The sequence below is a fragment of the Medicago truncatula genome, chromosome 2 (assembly GCF_003473485.1).
Source record: "Medicago truncatula cultivar Jemalong A17 chromosome 2, MtrunA17r5.0-ANR, whole genome shotgun sequence".
In the NCBI taxonomy this organism is placed as follows: Eukaryota; Viridiplantae; Streptophyta; class Magnoliopsida; order Fabales; family Fabaceae; genus Medicago; species Medicago truncatula.
This window is the reverse complement of record NC_053043.1, coordinates 9,580,584-9,596,011: the sequence shown is the minus strand read 5'-3', so window position 1 is coordinate 9,596,011 and position 15,428 is coordinate 9,580,584. Positions and strand designations below refer to the sequence as shown.

Below are 15,428 nucleotides of genomic sequence, written 5' to 3'. Positions count from 1 at the left end.
GTGATATCCCGTTTATGGTTTTTACTCTGATAATTGTTTAAGAAATTTGTATATTGGGAAAACGGGGTGTTACACAATATCCCTTGTTTAGTTGAGAAGATCAAGGTTACCATTAAGATAAGTGAATTGACAAGGATTAATAATTTATGACCTATTGCAAGTCAAATAAAATGTTTTACTAACTAGTTTCCTACTTTTACGACACAATGATTAATTGTTCACACGCATTTATTTCGTTTATGTCGCATCATTTCATTGGTCAAGGACCAACTGATACAATGTAACAAATGAAAGCATTTGTTTACACCTAAAAATAATTATCATGTTAGCCGACATCGGCAAACAGATGATTAAAGGTTTAGGCGAGGCAAGGAAACCTCCCAACCGATGGAATGTTAGGAGGATATTGGGACAACTGAGCGAGGGGAAAACTAATTATTTCTCAAGTATACTGATTAAATACATGGATCTTGAGGATATCAGATTGAGTCAAAACTTAGTAGGACGAAACACCGAGGTTTAAAGCCAACACTCCATGTTTATAACACAACTAACCAGAAAGGGTAATAAGAAAAGAGACACATTTGTAGGAGACCAGTTGCACACCAAAGACCTTGTTAAGGGATCATGTCGTAAAAGTGAAAACTAGGAGCCGAACATAAGATACCAGTTGACGAGAACTCAATTTCTCAAAATCAATTTTCAAATTGATTATGGCATTAGCTACTCCCAAACTTGATTCATTTATGAAATCAATTATCATAATTTGATTTACTCATTACATCAAAACTTTAATCTTTCTTTCTCTAAAAGGAAATTTAGGAAAGATTTTAATGCATAAACAATAGTACTAGTAATAGGAAGTGAAGATTCGAAAAAGAAGAAGTCAATAAACAAACAAGAAAACAGTACATCACTAACTGGCTGATTGGCACTTACTTACCATTTTTATAACTTTAGTATCTCCAAATTCCAAAGATAACATCCCAAATATCACGCAATCAAGCCGCTCCTATAACACATGAACAAAATTTGAATTGGAACAGCGCCAAAAATAACTTATCTAATCATCTGCCACGTGTCATCATCTTAAAACATCCTACGACTAAATCAAACCAAACCAAACATTAACGTTGTCCTTCACTCCCTCCTTGTTCCTCAGTTCAAATCAAAATCTCTCTCTCTCTCTCTGCAAATGGCGTTTTCATTTTCTAAGAAACCCTCTTCAAGATACAGTTCCTACGATTCACGTTCTTCAACAACTTCATCACATTTTTCAGACCCATCTTCATCATATGAGTTAAACAACATGAACCTTAAACACCCAAAATCATCATCTTCATCTTCATCTCGTGCCATTGTCAAAGCTAAACCCTCTAATGTAGCTCCAACAACAAAAGTGGACCCCACATTAACCAAAATGGTGAAAAATTTCATGCAAAATAAGCCAAAATCAGTGAACACCACCACCACCACTACTAAGTTGTTTATTCCTTCTGATGTTATTGCTAAGGATTTGAAGAAGGATGCTAAAAGGGTCACCGGTTTTTCTACGTTGCAGAAGAAGCTGTTTGGGAAAAGTGGGAGTTCTGAGAAGAAAGAGAAGGTGAAGGCTTTGACTGAAGTGAAGGGGAATACAAGAACACTTGCTATGGTGTTGAGGAGTGAGAGGGAGCTTCTGAGCGTGAATAAGGAGCAAGAGGAGGAGATTTTGAGGCTTAAGCTCATGATTGAGAATAAGAATAAAGAGGTATATATTTTGTGTTCTTGTTGTTTTGAATCTGATTTGCAATTATGGGTCTTTATATTTTTCACTTAATTAATGTTAAGTTAATTAATTATTGATTATTGATTTTTCAATGTTTATGATCTGATGGATTATAATTGTTTTACCTCAGAAATGATGTTTTTTGATTGAAATTGTTTGTGATTTTACTGCAAAGATATTAAGAAATAGTTTTGGTGACCTTTTGATTTATAAGAATTACAGTGTATGAATAGTTTTAGATGTGTGTGTTTGGTTCTGACTGTTAACAGAAATTGATTTGTGAGTTGCATACGAAGTGATTTATGTTTGGATACATTTAAATAAAAGTGACTTGATTATGAAATGATGTATGTATAGATACATTTATGTAAAAGTGAGTTGAACAATAAATTTGTGCAAAAGTCAAGTTTGGAGTAAAAAACTACATGTCCTAGCTTGTTAGAACTCCCACTTGTGAAAATCAATTTCAATTGACATCATCCAAACATGTCAAAGTTAATTTTATGTGTGTTGAATCACTTCTATCACTTGCTACCATGAAACCAATCAATCACATTCTAAGTATCCATTGAGAAGTTAAAAATTGAGATACTGGAGCTAATTTCAAATTTGAAAAAGTTCGTTGTTTTTATTTTGAAGAAATTGTTATAAGCATATATTGATACAAGTTTAGATTTGAACAATTTGAGATGCAGAAGCTAATTTAACTCATACAATAAGTTATTGTCTAACTAAACAGTTCTTCGTTGTTGCAAGCTTTTATTGTAATTTCTTTGTTCCTGAAGGGTTTCATGAAACTGTCCAAATTAACTCTTAAGTCACATTTGCTTTGGTGAATTTAGGTAGAGAAGTTGAAGGATTTGTGCTTGAACCAAAGAGAAGAAATCAAGTCATTGAAGAGTTCAATTTTGTTCCCAGATGTTACGAATTCTCAGCTTCAGGAACTTGTAGAGAAACAAGGCACAGAACTGAAAGAAGCAAAACAGGTCATTCCATCTCTACAGCAGCAGGTTTCTTCTCTCACTGGTCAGCTTCAAAGCCTCGCCGAGGATCTTGCAGAGGTATAACTCACATCCTCGCAATTCCACCAATTCTGAATTCATTCTTGTCAAGCTGAGGCTTTTCATCCATGCACGGTGTTAGCTGTTTGAAGTTATAGGCTTAAGATTGGACTGTTCCAAATCCAAGTTTGCTTTTATAGCTGATTCATTGAGCTTAAAGTTATAGTCGACTGATCTTTATACAACGACTTTGCATATGTTTGGAAACACGGTGCACACACATAAACACATGGTAAACTCAAAGCTAGTAGGTGTAGCTTTAGCACAAAGTAAGATGACACCGTAGAAGTTAAAGTATCCAAACACACTATTCAAGCCGCTTATTGTGTGAATGTGTGAAAATTGCGATTTGAGTTTAGACGATCTGAGTTTATTGTTGCTACACATGATTATGTTATTCCATTGTTTTGCAACAAAGTATTGAGTCCTTTGTTTTCAGGTTAAACAGAGAAGTGTGATATATATTATTTTTTCGTTCTTTTGATAGGTCAAGGCTGATAAGTATTCAGCAAAAACAGGCTTCCTAGGCTATGGAAGTTCTCCAAGAACACCACCAGCACATGGCAGGGAAGATGCTTCAAACTTTTGGGTAAGATTAAAAACTTAACCGAATTTTGTGATTACCACGTGGTCTAGCTCATGTGGCTGGTGCACATGGTTCTGAGTGTCGTAAACCTCAGTGTACTGAATCCGATTTCTAACAATAATTTTTTTTGAATGTTGTGATCATAGAATATTCTATTACTTTGAATTTGAAAAATATTTTGGTTTACCAATTCATGCAGGAGTTTAGCTCCGAGGACATGTCAGATGACCTATTACTCAAAGATCTAAATCCATGCTTGACACCTTACAAGGCTAACAAGTCAAGTTCCAGGGTAACTAACTAAACCTCTCTACTAAGCATTTTTCTGTAGAACTCTTCAAATAGTGTTTCCTCTTTGTCTTGTAACTTTCTAAAATAAGTTTCTTAACTATAATTTCCATTTCTCGCAGGATTCTCTGCTGGATGAAAGCTTATCTGAGGATGATCTTAAAGTATATCCTGAGCTGGATGATTTCAATTCTTACAATCAGAAGTTTTCGAAAAGTTCAGACTGTTACCACCAAAACACCGGCAAAATCGACAAAATAGGAATCACTACCAAAGCAAGTCGAAGATCTGATGACATGAAAACAACTTGGAGGTAGAATGAACCATAATAATGAGCAACTTCAGTCACTGTTCCTTGTTGAGATTCCTCATCTCTTTTCCTTGTTTCCATTTTTCAGTTTTGTTAGCATACCGTGTCTGTTTTAGAAGTTGGACATTGTATTGTATCTTATAATACATGTAACATTGAATTATCTATCCTTGTATATGGTTCACATGAGCAATGAATAAGATTTCGAAATCAATAACATAATGCTGGAAAATTCGACATAAATATACTATAATGAAGTTATAAACACATTCACATGCTTTTACAACCAGTCAAGTTTCTGTCAAAACTACGGACCTAGACTGACTGCAATTGGCAAGTTGCCACTTTTGCACACTCATGCGTTTATGGCTGTCCGATCAAGACCGGACAGTCCTGATTTACGATCAGTATTATTGGAATTATCAATTAAAAATTAAATATGCTTTTCTTGAGCTGTTTGATCAATATTAAACGGTCAACAACGACCTGACTGTGTGTAAACTGTGACTGCGTTAAATCCATTTCCAAGAACTACACCACAGGGTGCAGTTCTATGAAACTGATTTTGATCTAGTATATCTTACAAAATTGCAACAATATAAATTATTGAACCATATTTATGGAGCCTGTAGGGTGCAGCTATATAGGGAAAGGGAACACGTCCAAAGCAAATAAGAGACTTCCCAAAGATGTTGATCCTCTTAAGACATTTGCACTTCCCTTTCAGTATAAACACGACACAAAGGTGTATGTTTTACTACAAGTACATGGTTTTCTTTTTGGCTATAAAGTCGGATCAATTTTTTTATAAGTTTAGTCCTCTCACCATTCCATATGGCCTCTATGACATGAACATGAATGGAAGGTTAACCCTTTTTGGTAGATTTGTATTGATTTTACGGCTGGATTCGAATGGTACAACTTGGATTGGGATTCAATGACTTTGGTGATAGGAAAGTAACCGTGATTTTAACACTTTTTTTTTTTTATGAAAGAGAAAGATGAAAGAGAAAAAATAAATATGACGAGATAGAGAGATCAATATAGAAGATAGAGACAAAGTCATGGTGACTTTCTTGACTTAAAGTTAGCAAATTCGAATTTGTATTGCTGAATGTTTTAAACACTTGTTTGTCTGATGATTTTCTTGAATGTTTTAGAGATTAAGGGTTTGTTTGTTTATGCGGTAGAATGATCCTAAATGTATGAATGGATAGAAGCTATAAAATATAGCTTTGTAATATCGAGGCAAAATAAGCACACGTTGAACCAAACGAGAAATTTGTAATCTAGATCAATGCAACTTGAAACCTATACAATTCTTTAGAGACAAAATGATATGATTGAATCATCTGGTTTAAATTTGGCCTAGTCATACGGTTCGACCAGATGCCTAATGCCCTTGCGATCTTTATGATCGAGCCAATTTTCAAAATATTGACGTCGCTTTGCCACTCTACTCAAATATGAAAACAATTCTTGTACATCGTTGGAGATGCTCTAAGAAGCATTTCTTTTCAATATCAGATTATATAAACTATGATTCAACACATTAATAATATTTGGCTTGTTGACCATATTAGAAATTTAGGGGAAAAAAATGAAAAGAAACCACACTGCAAGAAAATGAACATTCATAATTCATAATTATTTATTAGTGCAAAGTTCTCATTTCACTCCATCAACAAACAGATGATGAATTGCGAACTATGGTATTTGTTTTGTCTATACTTATTTGTGATAATATAAATTCCTCATAAACACTCCTCCTGTTTTAAGCTACATTCCCACTTCTTTGAGCTAACCTAATGATCTGAAACAGACCTGCCACGGAAAAAAGTAAATAGTCATGCATCTTGACTAAAATATTTGATCAACCACGCTTAACTGGATTCTACAATGACTTGTCCTTAAGGCTGAGACGAAGACCTAATCGATGTTGATTTGACAAAACAAGAAAAATCGAATATGGATCAAGTTTTAAGATAGACATATTCGTTTTTCTTGTTTTGTTGAATCAACATTGATCTAATCATTGTATCAACCTTAAGGATAAAGGATATTTTAGACTCTACTTTATAAATCATCATTAAAAGTTTCAAACAATTTTCAAATACAGATCCATTGTGCAACACCTATCAAAGTAATTGACGTTAAGAACATACATGATCCAACAATTATGAAGACGAAGCACCCAATCAGAACCGGGCCAGTTGGAAACTTAAACCCCTTCTTTGCTTTCTTTGTGATGCTCCTTTCAAACCTTGCCACTTTCCTGTCTGCAACACGCCTTGATGTAGTCTATAATACAACTCAACAAGTTACATCAAACAAAACAAAATCAACAAATGTACAAGTCGCAAGAAACGAGCAACACTTGTTTGGTCACAGACATATAACTGAATAAAAGTAAACAAGAACGAAATAAATAATGTGCATTTTTAAAATAATTAAATAAGTATTTTGATGTATGTGTGACCGAATTATTTTTATCTAGAGTCGTGATCAAGTGTTGCTACACAAATAACTCAACTCAATAGAAGAGAGATCATAACCAATAAGCAATGTAACCAATAACCATTACCATTAGAGGTAAGAAACCATATCAACGTGAAATAGCCACAAATTACCTCAAAATCAAATGCACACAAAATAAAAACGAATTTTGGATTTAACAAAAACCCCTTTTTCTTGCAAAACATTAAAATAAACATAGTATCCTCATCTTATCTTTTTTGTGTGAACTAACGCATCCGACTAACAATGGGAGACTAAACGCATGTTTAATGTCACAGTTTGTTTGTCAAAATCAAAATGACTCATGTGATTTTTAGAAAACTATGGTGATATCAAACATGCTAATTCTTTACCGATAACACTTAATTATCTATCAACCGTGATCCTCTCAATTGATATATCAATTTGAAACCACAACTATTGTAGATACAATATCACTAAAAGCAATGCTATAATATACTTTTATGCTCAAAAGCTAGTTTTATTTTGTTATTATTTCAAGATTTATCATCAGCATCATCAAAAGAACTAATCTAAAAAAAATTAGCATCATCATAAGGCAGAATTAATAAAAATCAAAAGGAAAATTAAATGTAGGATCCACCAAAGTAACAAAATAAAAAGTGTGTGAAAGAGAAATTTACCATTGTAGTGAGAAACAAGACAACCCTTTGGACAGAGGAATATGCAGTTTTAAGATTAAAATATTATTCTAAGTTTATAATAAAACAATTGTGTGCTGTTGAAAACACAGTTCCACAATTGACAAAATAAAATAAAACGTTCAGCAGTATATATATGAAGAGGATGAAGATGAGTTTATAAAACGTAATGTGTCACTTCTCAAATGTGACTCGTGTATTATTCCCTAAACCCTTTTACTGTTTTTGACTTTTTTCTTTTATTTAACATTTATAATTTTGCAAAAATAATAAATTAGTCATACTACTATTTCTCTAATTTCTTATGTAACGCCTCACATTAAGTACAAAATTTATTACCAACGGATACGTTTGAATCGGGAATTCAATTTCCATTAACGCTTCAAACAAAAATTCCAATCCTATCCACCAACTAGTTCATGACGTGTAATATTCATCCGTGGAAAAACAAGTGAAACCATTTTATATTTTTTTTTTCTCTTAAAAAAATGTAAAATGGTTTTACTTGTTTTTCAACTGATGAAGTATTACACGTCATAAACTATTTTAAAAAAATATAAATAAACATATACAATGTTATATTTAAGAAATTATTATTTATTATGCGGGGGTGTTTGCGGTGCAATTTTAATGGGTTACGAAGAAAAAAAATATCCAATCCAAAAAATTTAAGTACACGTACTTTGATTTGGTCTTAAAAATAAAATGTAGTTTGATTTGTTTTGATGAAGTCAAAAATGTAACAACCGTCCAAACACATTCAATAAATTTTGGTTGAGTTTTTTTTTTTTTTTTTTTTTTTTAAGATTAATTTGGATGCGAACACAATTAGTATATATGTATAGTTTTTTTTTGAGGGAAATTATATATGTATAGTTGAATATTGATTTGTGAGTGATGAAAATATTAATTAAAAATAGAATTGTAGAATAAGTAATTAATATTGTCTTGTCAAAAAAAAGTAATTAGTCCTCAAAAAATATTAATTAAGGATATATTTGGTATTTTTAGAGAAAGAAAATATATTTTTTTAAAGAAAGAAAGAAAATATATTTTGATAATAGTATAGGAATTTTTTATTCTTTAAAAAAAAAAGTAAACGAATTTTTTATAACAGCAAATGTATTTATAAAATGAGTAACACTAAAGTACTAGTAATTATGATCCTTCAAAAAAAAAAAAGTAAAGTAATTGTGAATTAACGGACCAAGTTGACTATAATATATTATGTTCCATGATAGGGGGTTAACCAAATTATAAGTTCAAAGATATGAATATGAGATCCTTTAAAAAAAAAAGTTTAAGGTGATTAATTATGATTGGCTTCTTCCTTCAAAAAAAATAAATTATGATTGGCTTCTTCCTAATTTAGGTTTTGGTAGTATGGATTTGAAAGGAAAAAATCTTTGTTACAACCAAACCACTAAACAACGTTGTTACTGAAAGGCTTGTTAAAAAGAACGTTGTTAATGACAGAAAATACGTCATTGATTTCATAATCACGACATAACTAGGATATGATGTCAATCCAAGAAATTCATCACCTCAAAGACTAATCATTGAATTAATAGCACTGGCGGAGCCCCTTTAGGGCTCGGTTGCGCCACATACCACTGCAACAGAAAAACTAAAATTATACAGTAAGAAAAATTATTAAAATATTTTGACTTTTAAATATAATTATACTATCCTCAAAAAATATAATTATAAGGACTTAGTTTTATCATCATCATGTTGCTACAAATTTGTGTAAATGTATTCATTCGTCCTATAGTCATACATGCCAATCTATTTTTAGTACAAGTGGAACAAAGCAGGAGGCAGCTGAAGCATGTAGCATACAGTAAGGGTATTTTAAAACTAGCGTGAGTTAATTCATTCACGTTGGGTATAACATTTGCCTCAGTTAACTCACGTAGCGTGAGTTAACTCACACAGAGGCATTTTAGTCCGTTCAGCTGAGTGCGAGTAAAAAGTGTTGGGAGAAGAGCAGAATTCTTGTAATTTTATTTGAGTTATGTCGGACCCTAAATATGGATATCACTCTCAAACAGAGTTTAAACATTGATTCGTCAAGTAGTGAGAATTTAACTCCGTCCGTTAGACTCAACCTTATTAGAGCAAAAATTATTTTAAAAAAAAAATAGTTTAAATAATAATATATATTGAAAATAATATTTAATATAAACGTTATTTACCAATTGTTAAACCTTGAAATAAAAAAGTAAAACAAATATAAATTATTTTTGCATATTTTTGTTGCATACAACATACAAACAAGTATATAACTCCCCATTTAACTCCTTTAAAAAAAAACTCCCCACCTTTAAAAAAAAAAAAAAAAACTCCCCATTTAACTACCGAGATGCAAAAATGTTTAAAGAATTTGACTTTTAAAAATATATTTAAAGTGAAAAAAGATTTATGAACCTAATATGAGATCTAAAATATTTAGGGGGCCAAAACCCTTGCTTTAGTAGTAGCCCCATTAGGCCGGCTCCATGCAATGCTCAGTAAACAAGGGTGGAATACACTTGGAGAATCCTCCCTTAAAAGTTAACTATGAAGGGGGAAGACTAAGCCGTCCGATACTACTTAATATGGAACTTGGAGACCCAAAAACACCTAATTCTCTGGTAGATGTAATTGCAGCATTGATATTATGTGTTCATCAACATTGGTTGTCTGATGATAGATTGTACTCTATTTTCAATGAGAAGGTTTCATGAACATTGATGTTAGTTTAATCTCTGAATGTGTTTAACTTCAATCAATTTAGTCTATAACATTACTTTTAGTCAAAATAATTTTCGTCCCCAAAATCAATTTTTTAAAAGAATGTCAAACATAATTTTACAAATTGAAAAGTACTTCTAAGGTGCATCTAAAATTGAACCAAAATATATTCTATGACTGAAACTGAAAGTATTAATCCTTCTATCATATATATTACTTAAATTAAATTAATATGTTTCTATTTTTTCCCTTAAAAAACAATGTTTCGACTTTTTTCTTCTTCAAAAATTCAAGAATAAATGCATGAGCTGAATCATTAATATATTATCTATCATATGTATCGGTCATTTTATTTCTACTTATCTCAATATCTCGTTGGCTATCTAATTTTGCAGTACATTAATCAAAATATTCAGTGAAATCTAAAACTTAAAACTGAAAAGGAAAAAAATAAACAGAAAAAAAAAAAAAAAAAGTGAAATTGCGGTGAGCGTGGATCGAACACGCGACCTTCAGATCTTCAGTCTGACGCTCTCCCAACTGAGCTATCCCCGCAACGATGTTATACTTGAATACTGATGTTATTTAAATAAGTTTATGGATTTTGTTTTGTATTAAATTTCTTCTATGCTTTTGGCTTTGGCAAAAGCTACTATTATCATCACAGGATACGTTATATAATCTAATTGTTTTCTTAATTTCTTTGGCAATGCTAAATGATTTTTGATGTCGAAGTTATTATTTTCATTACATAACATGTACCATATGTTGAAGATGACAAATGATATAGTTGTGAGTTGTGACTTTACGAAGAATACAACAAGAAGAACGATCATATGTGAGAGTACTCTCACAACAAGAAAAATATAAAGAAATTATTCATGTCACTGGAAAATAGACTTTATATAAACAAGAATATGAAGAAGAAACAATGTACTCATTCTTAACAAATAGGGTGTGGAATACAATATGTAGAAAGACTAAAGGATATATTAAAGTACAAAATGGATAAACCTGCACAAGAAATGTACTTTGCCTAAAAAGTGAAATTAAAAATGATAAGCTATATCAAGATTCAGCAAGAGAACTAATAAAAGATGTCTGTGTTGGGTATTGTAACCGGCAAATACTGCATAGTTAATGTCAAGTGAACCGTAAAGAAAGTTAAACAGATTCATGAATTGAAGTCAGCTCTATTTGACAATCTCAAATTATGCAACCAACTAACAAAATGATTAATGAATTCTTTTTTTTTTTTTTAAGCTAGAAATTCATCTTTGAATACAAATAAGCAGGGAATTCAGAGTTCTAACCCTGACCCCTAGATAATGCAACGTCTTTATCAACTAAATTATGCTCACAAAGAGAATTGGTTAATGAATTCTAGTTAACGACAAATGAAACAATTATTAGTTGTCGCAACCTACTTCCTCTAACTCTAAGAACAGAATTGTTAACAAAAAAACTATGCAACCAACTCAGTCACAGTCAAAAACAATGCATGTGTTAGGATTGAACCTACCATACAACTAAAATAACTAAATATATATCAAAGAGCTTTCAACTTTACTAGCACCAATTAATAAGCATTAGAACATTACAATAACTGCATTCTCATAAGTCATATTCATATCACAATCATCATTCAATACAACTACATACATATAGTATACACCAAAAAGCCTTGTAAATTGCAAAACAACCAAATTGGCCAAGAAAACAGTGGATTTGAGTGGTAGCTTATTTATTCACTTTCAATCTATGATATTAACTTATCCTAACCTTACCAATAAGCATTTTTAATTTTGCTACCACCATACAAACGGAAGAGACTGAAAGCTGAAATACATGATACTACCACCATACTAAGGCTAACCAAAAAAGCACTAGCTAACCCTTCTCCAACTTGGTTGCAGAATTTTCCATACATATTGCATATCTTCATCCATTGCAATTGTTCCTGGCCCATTTTTGCAAACACAGCAGATTGTGCTGCAGCTGACACTGCTGCCACTGTTATATATGCCATTACCTGCATACATGCATATAAAAGTTATGTATTACGACGACATGTTTGAATTGATTTATTTGAGTTTATCTGCTGACATTGTCACTTGTAAGACCATTTAGAAGAGTTTATGAAAACATCTTATGACATGTCCATGAACTATTTTCAGCTTATTTTCATAAGCATTTTAAGATAGTTTATGAAAATAATTTATGGCATCTTCATAAACTATTTACAACTTATTTCCAACAGCTCTTTAGGGTAGATTATGAAAACAACTATAGCTTGTATAAAAAAAACAATTTGACTTAATTTTTATATATAAGCATTTATATGTGATAAGCACTTTATATTATAAGCACGTAATCAATATGTTTATTAAAATATGGGATTCTAAAAATCTTTAGGGTTTCCCTACAAAACAAATCTTTAGGGTTGGATACATTTTTTTATAGTATATCTATTGGAAAAGTCTTGCTACAATAAATGTATGTTTTTATGTTGGTTAAAGACCATATCTACCATACCCACTTTTTAATAACTGCTATGTTCATTCCAAACAACAAACTAAATAGGTAGCTGAGAATTGTGATACCCCTCAATTATGGTAGCAAGTAAGCCTTATGGTGAATGATTCCTTAGTCCTAACATCAATATCAATTAGGTGTAACGGTATGTTTTAGAGATTAAAAGGTCCCACAGTACTAGTTACATTGCTTGATAAGACAAACTTCAGGTCACGTGCAAAGAGCATGTGCTACAAGAAAAAAAATCTAATTTTTGAATTGATATGACTTCACAATTGCATTTAATTGATCAATTAGACAGACTAAATAGAACTAATTAGATGCATTAGTTAACAAATGGTTGAAATTAACTTCTTAGAAACTAAAAACACACACTTGAACTTGAGTTCAACTTTATTGCTTGTTTGTTGTCCGGATGAGTTTGAAAAAATCACGATTTATAGCTTCAACAAAATCAAAGTGTTACAGGAATTTTGTTCAATTCACACATACACTAAACAAGAGAAAATATGCAAAAATTTGTTCATAACTTAATGTATATAAACATACCTGATCACAAGAAAATATAGCCCAAGCTAAGGGCTTGTTGAAAAGCACACTTCCTTTAATCATACTCACTACACATCTCAAACCTTGAATTAAGGAGTAACCAGCAGCTATAGCATTAGCAACAACCAAGAACCTGTAAAGTGTATTAAAACCATCAAATTTGGGACAACAATTTAGACAACATAAATCATATTTCAGTAATATCAAGAATTACGATATTAGATGTAAAAGTTAGTTATACTGATCGGTTAACTTAACTGACCAGTGTAACTGACTTTTACATCTAATAAAATTTAAAACATTGGTCTAGACAAAAGAAGAAGAAGAAATCTTACACTAAAGCCTTCATGTCAGTGAATTTAGCTTTCTTCTGAATGGTGAAAAACTCTCTAACTTGTGAATCAGTGACAATAAGAACAACTGCAAGAACTCCTAAGCCAAGATTCACAAACCTCAAAACCAACTCAGTTATTCTAACCCTCCTATCCAACACTTTCATGTTTGTACTATGATAAACTGGAACAGTTCCAGGACTAACACCTACACCCAAGTAACTCATTTTTCCTTAAAAAAACACAACACTCACAAACAAGAAACACAAGACAAAATACAAGAGAATACCTCAAACAAACTTTTGTGCTTTATAGTTCCAAACTAGTGATGATAAAGCATAGATACAAGTATACAATGCTGCAAAGTGTGACAAGTGGTCAAGAATGGAGGTTTCTAGGACAGAGAAAGAGGTTAAGTAAGAAAAAAGGCACTTTCATTTCAACCTATAATTACATGAGTCATTAAATAGGTCTGTTCTGACATCTGGTTTAGCATTTAAGGATTTATAAATGAAAAGAAAGAAAAAAATGTGGTTTTTTGAGCTCCTTTATTGTATGTCTAGGAAGAAGTAGTAATCAGTTTCTTCATCCCTAGAAAGAAAGTGTGATTATAGGAGTGTCTTAATTTCTGTCAATTTATTATGCCCCATTTCTTTTGTTTAGGACCATAACTAGTACCAAATACTAGATGAAAAGTGTTTGGTTCTGCCCTGATTGAAATTTATTGACAAGGAGTTGATTTTTTAAAATTTACGGTTCGTTTGTTTCATTTTTAGAGGAGTCAAAATTGATTTTAGACGTGTAATATTGATTTTAAGATGTTTAAACTTATGTTTGGTGTAGCGGTGTAACGCTGAGAGGCGAGTCCAAAGTGAAGTTTTACTTTCTAGCTTCGTGTCATATGTGTGAATAGAGCACTCTTATCACGGCCCCAAATAGAGACTAAGTGCATATTTGGTTCCCCATTGATAAAAATTGATTTTAAATGAATTGATTTTACGTGAGTTTACTGTAAAATGATTTATGTTTGAATATATTTACATAAAACTGAACTTTAGTGTAAAAATCATGTATAGACTAAAAAGCTACAAATTAAATGAATGGTGGAAAATGAAACCAAACTTAGTAAGGGTGGGAACACGGTTTCTGCTAGTTTTCACCAAGGGTGGGGTCTAAGCCTACTATGTGGTGGTAGAGAACATGCATGAAAAGCAAGTTAACTGCATTGTTTGGTCTAGAGTGGAAATTGAAAAATGCTCTTCCTACATTAAAGAATTCTAAGAAACACCACGAAAATATCAAAATAACTTTAATGATAGTTAAATGCCGATAGAAATTGGAATTAAATTTATAATTTATGGTGTTTCTTAATTTTGTTTGTAGTGTAAACAACAATTTTCAGGAAAATTTAGTACCAGTTGAAAACTTACACAAGACAAAAGCTTATGGATGAATTATTTATTAGGTCATCAAGACTATTGATGATTATATGGATCTTTTGATGGGCAAAAGTGCAAGTGGAAGCGTGTTTGTGAGTTGTGATTGTGAACCAACAACAAAAAAATCTTAATCATTAAAAACAATCTGAATCATTTTAATCTCTCTTAAATAAAAAATTGAGAAATCATAGACCAATTGGTTGCAAACCATGCCATGTATAAATGAGGATAATGGGATCTCATCTCATTCTCAATCCACTACAATATCAACAACTTCATTCCACTAAGTACATGCTCTCATCATTTGCTTAGTTTAGCTTCAAAATTTGTAAGATTGTCTTTACATGTGGAAAGGGAGTTGTTTGAAATGTCACAATACAAAATGTACATTGCTTTTATCTTATGCACATTGTTCAAAATCCCACCATGCTTGTCAATTTTAGGTGAAATAGGAGCTTTACGATATGGTCCTTTTTCGAATATGGTACACTAATAATTCACTTTATCTAATAAAGTAGATAATTTTTTGCTCAAAAGCAATTAAGTAAATAATTTTAAGTTGTGTTTGGATTAAGAGTTTAGGAGGGAAGAACTTACTTTTTTTTTTTAAATTACGCACTATATAACATGTTTTTCTAAAATATA

The 15,428-nt window shown here is 31.6% G+C and overlaps 2 protein-coding genes and 1 non-coding gene across 4 annotated transcripts; 1 reads left to right on the top strand and 2 right to left on the bottom strand.

Moving 5' to 3' along the window:
• The first annotated feature begins 1,118 nt into the window (after positions 1-1,118).
• Positions 1,119-4,235, top strand: LOC11428669 (uncharacterized). The gene is made up of 5 exons (XM_003594230.4): positions 1,119-1,750; positions 2,611-2,829; positions 3,317-3,418; positions 3,615-3,707; positions 3,826-4,235. The coding sequence occupies exons 1-5, from the start codon at positions 1,196-1,198 to the stop codon at positions 4,018-4,020; spliced, it is 1,164 nt and encodes a 387-aa protein (XP_003594278.2). The 5' UTR covers positions 1,119-1,195; the 3' UTR covers positions 4,021-4,235.
• Positions 4,236-10,410: 6,175 nt separating this feature from the next.
• On the bottom strand, positions 10,411-10,483 carry TRNAF-GAA (transfer RNA phenylalanine (anticodon GAA)). The gene has a single exon. It is a non-coding gene; the product is annotated as a tRNA-Phe (tRNA).
• A 990-nt stretch (positions 10,484-11,473) lies between these two features.
• LOC11411057 (CASP-like protein 2B1) lies at positions 11,474-14,005 on the bottom strand. 2 transcript variants are annotated; one of them, XM_013607469.3, is made up of 4 exons: positions 13,634-14,005; positions 13,348-13,552; positions 13,013-13,145; positions 11,474-11,960 (listed from the first exon to the last, which is right to left on the bottom strand). In XM_013607469.3, the coding sequence occupies exons 2-4, from the start codon at positions 13,509-13,511 to the stop codon at positions 11,712-11,714; spliced, it is 546 nt and encodes a 181-aa protein (XP_013462923.1). In that variant the 5' UTR covers positions 13,512-13,552; positions 13,634-14,005; the 3' UTR covers positions 11,474-11,711. The 2 variants fall into 2 exon arrangements, with proteins under 2 accessions (XP_013462923.1, XP_003594276.1); XM_003594228.4 differs by having other exon boundaries at positions 13,348-14,005.
• Positions 14,006-15,428: the final 1,423 nt, after the last annotated feature.

Bases quoted from the DNA above. Each gene is read 5' to 3' on its own strand.
- LOC11428669 (XM_003594230.4), top strand. From the start codon at position 1,196: ATGGCGTTTTCATTTTCTAAGAAACCCTCTTCAAGATACAGTTCCTAC. The intron at 2,830-3,316 runs GTATAACTCACA...TTCTTTTGATAG, and splicing joins TCGCCGAGGATCTTGCAGAG to GTCAAGGCTGATAAGTATTC. The intron at 3,419-3,614 runs GTAAGATTAAAA...CAATTCATGCAG, and splicing joins AAGATGCTTCAAACTTTTGG to GAGTTTAGCTCCGAGGACAT.
- LOC11411057 (XM_003594228.4), bottom strand. From the start codon at position 13,571: ATGAGTTACTTGGGTGTAGGTGTTAGTCCTGGAACTGTTCCAGTTTAT. The intron at 13,146-13,347 runs GTAAGATTTCTT...TACACTTTACAG, and splicing joins ACTGACATGAAGGCTTTAGT to GTTCTTGGTTGTTGCTAATG. The intron at 11,961-13,012 runs GTATGTTTATAT...GCATGTATGCAG, and splicing joins CTATATTTTCTTGTGATCAG to GTAATGGCATATATAACAGT.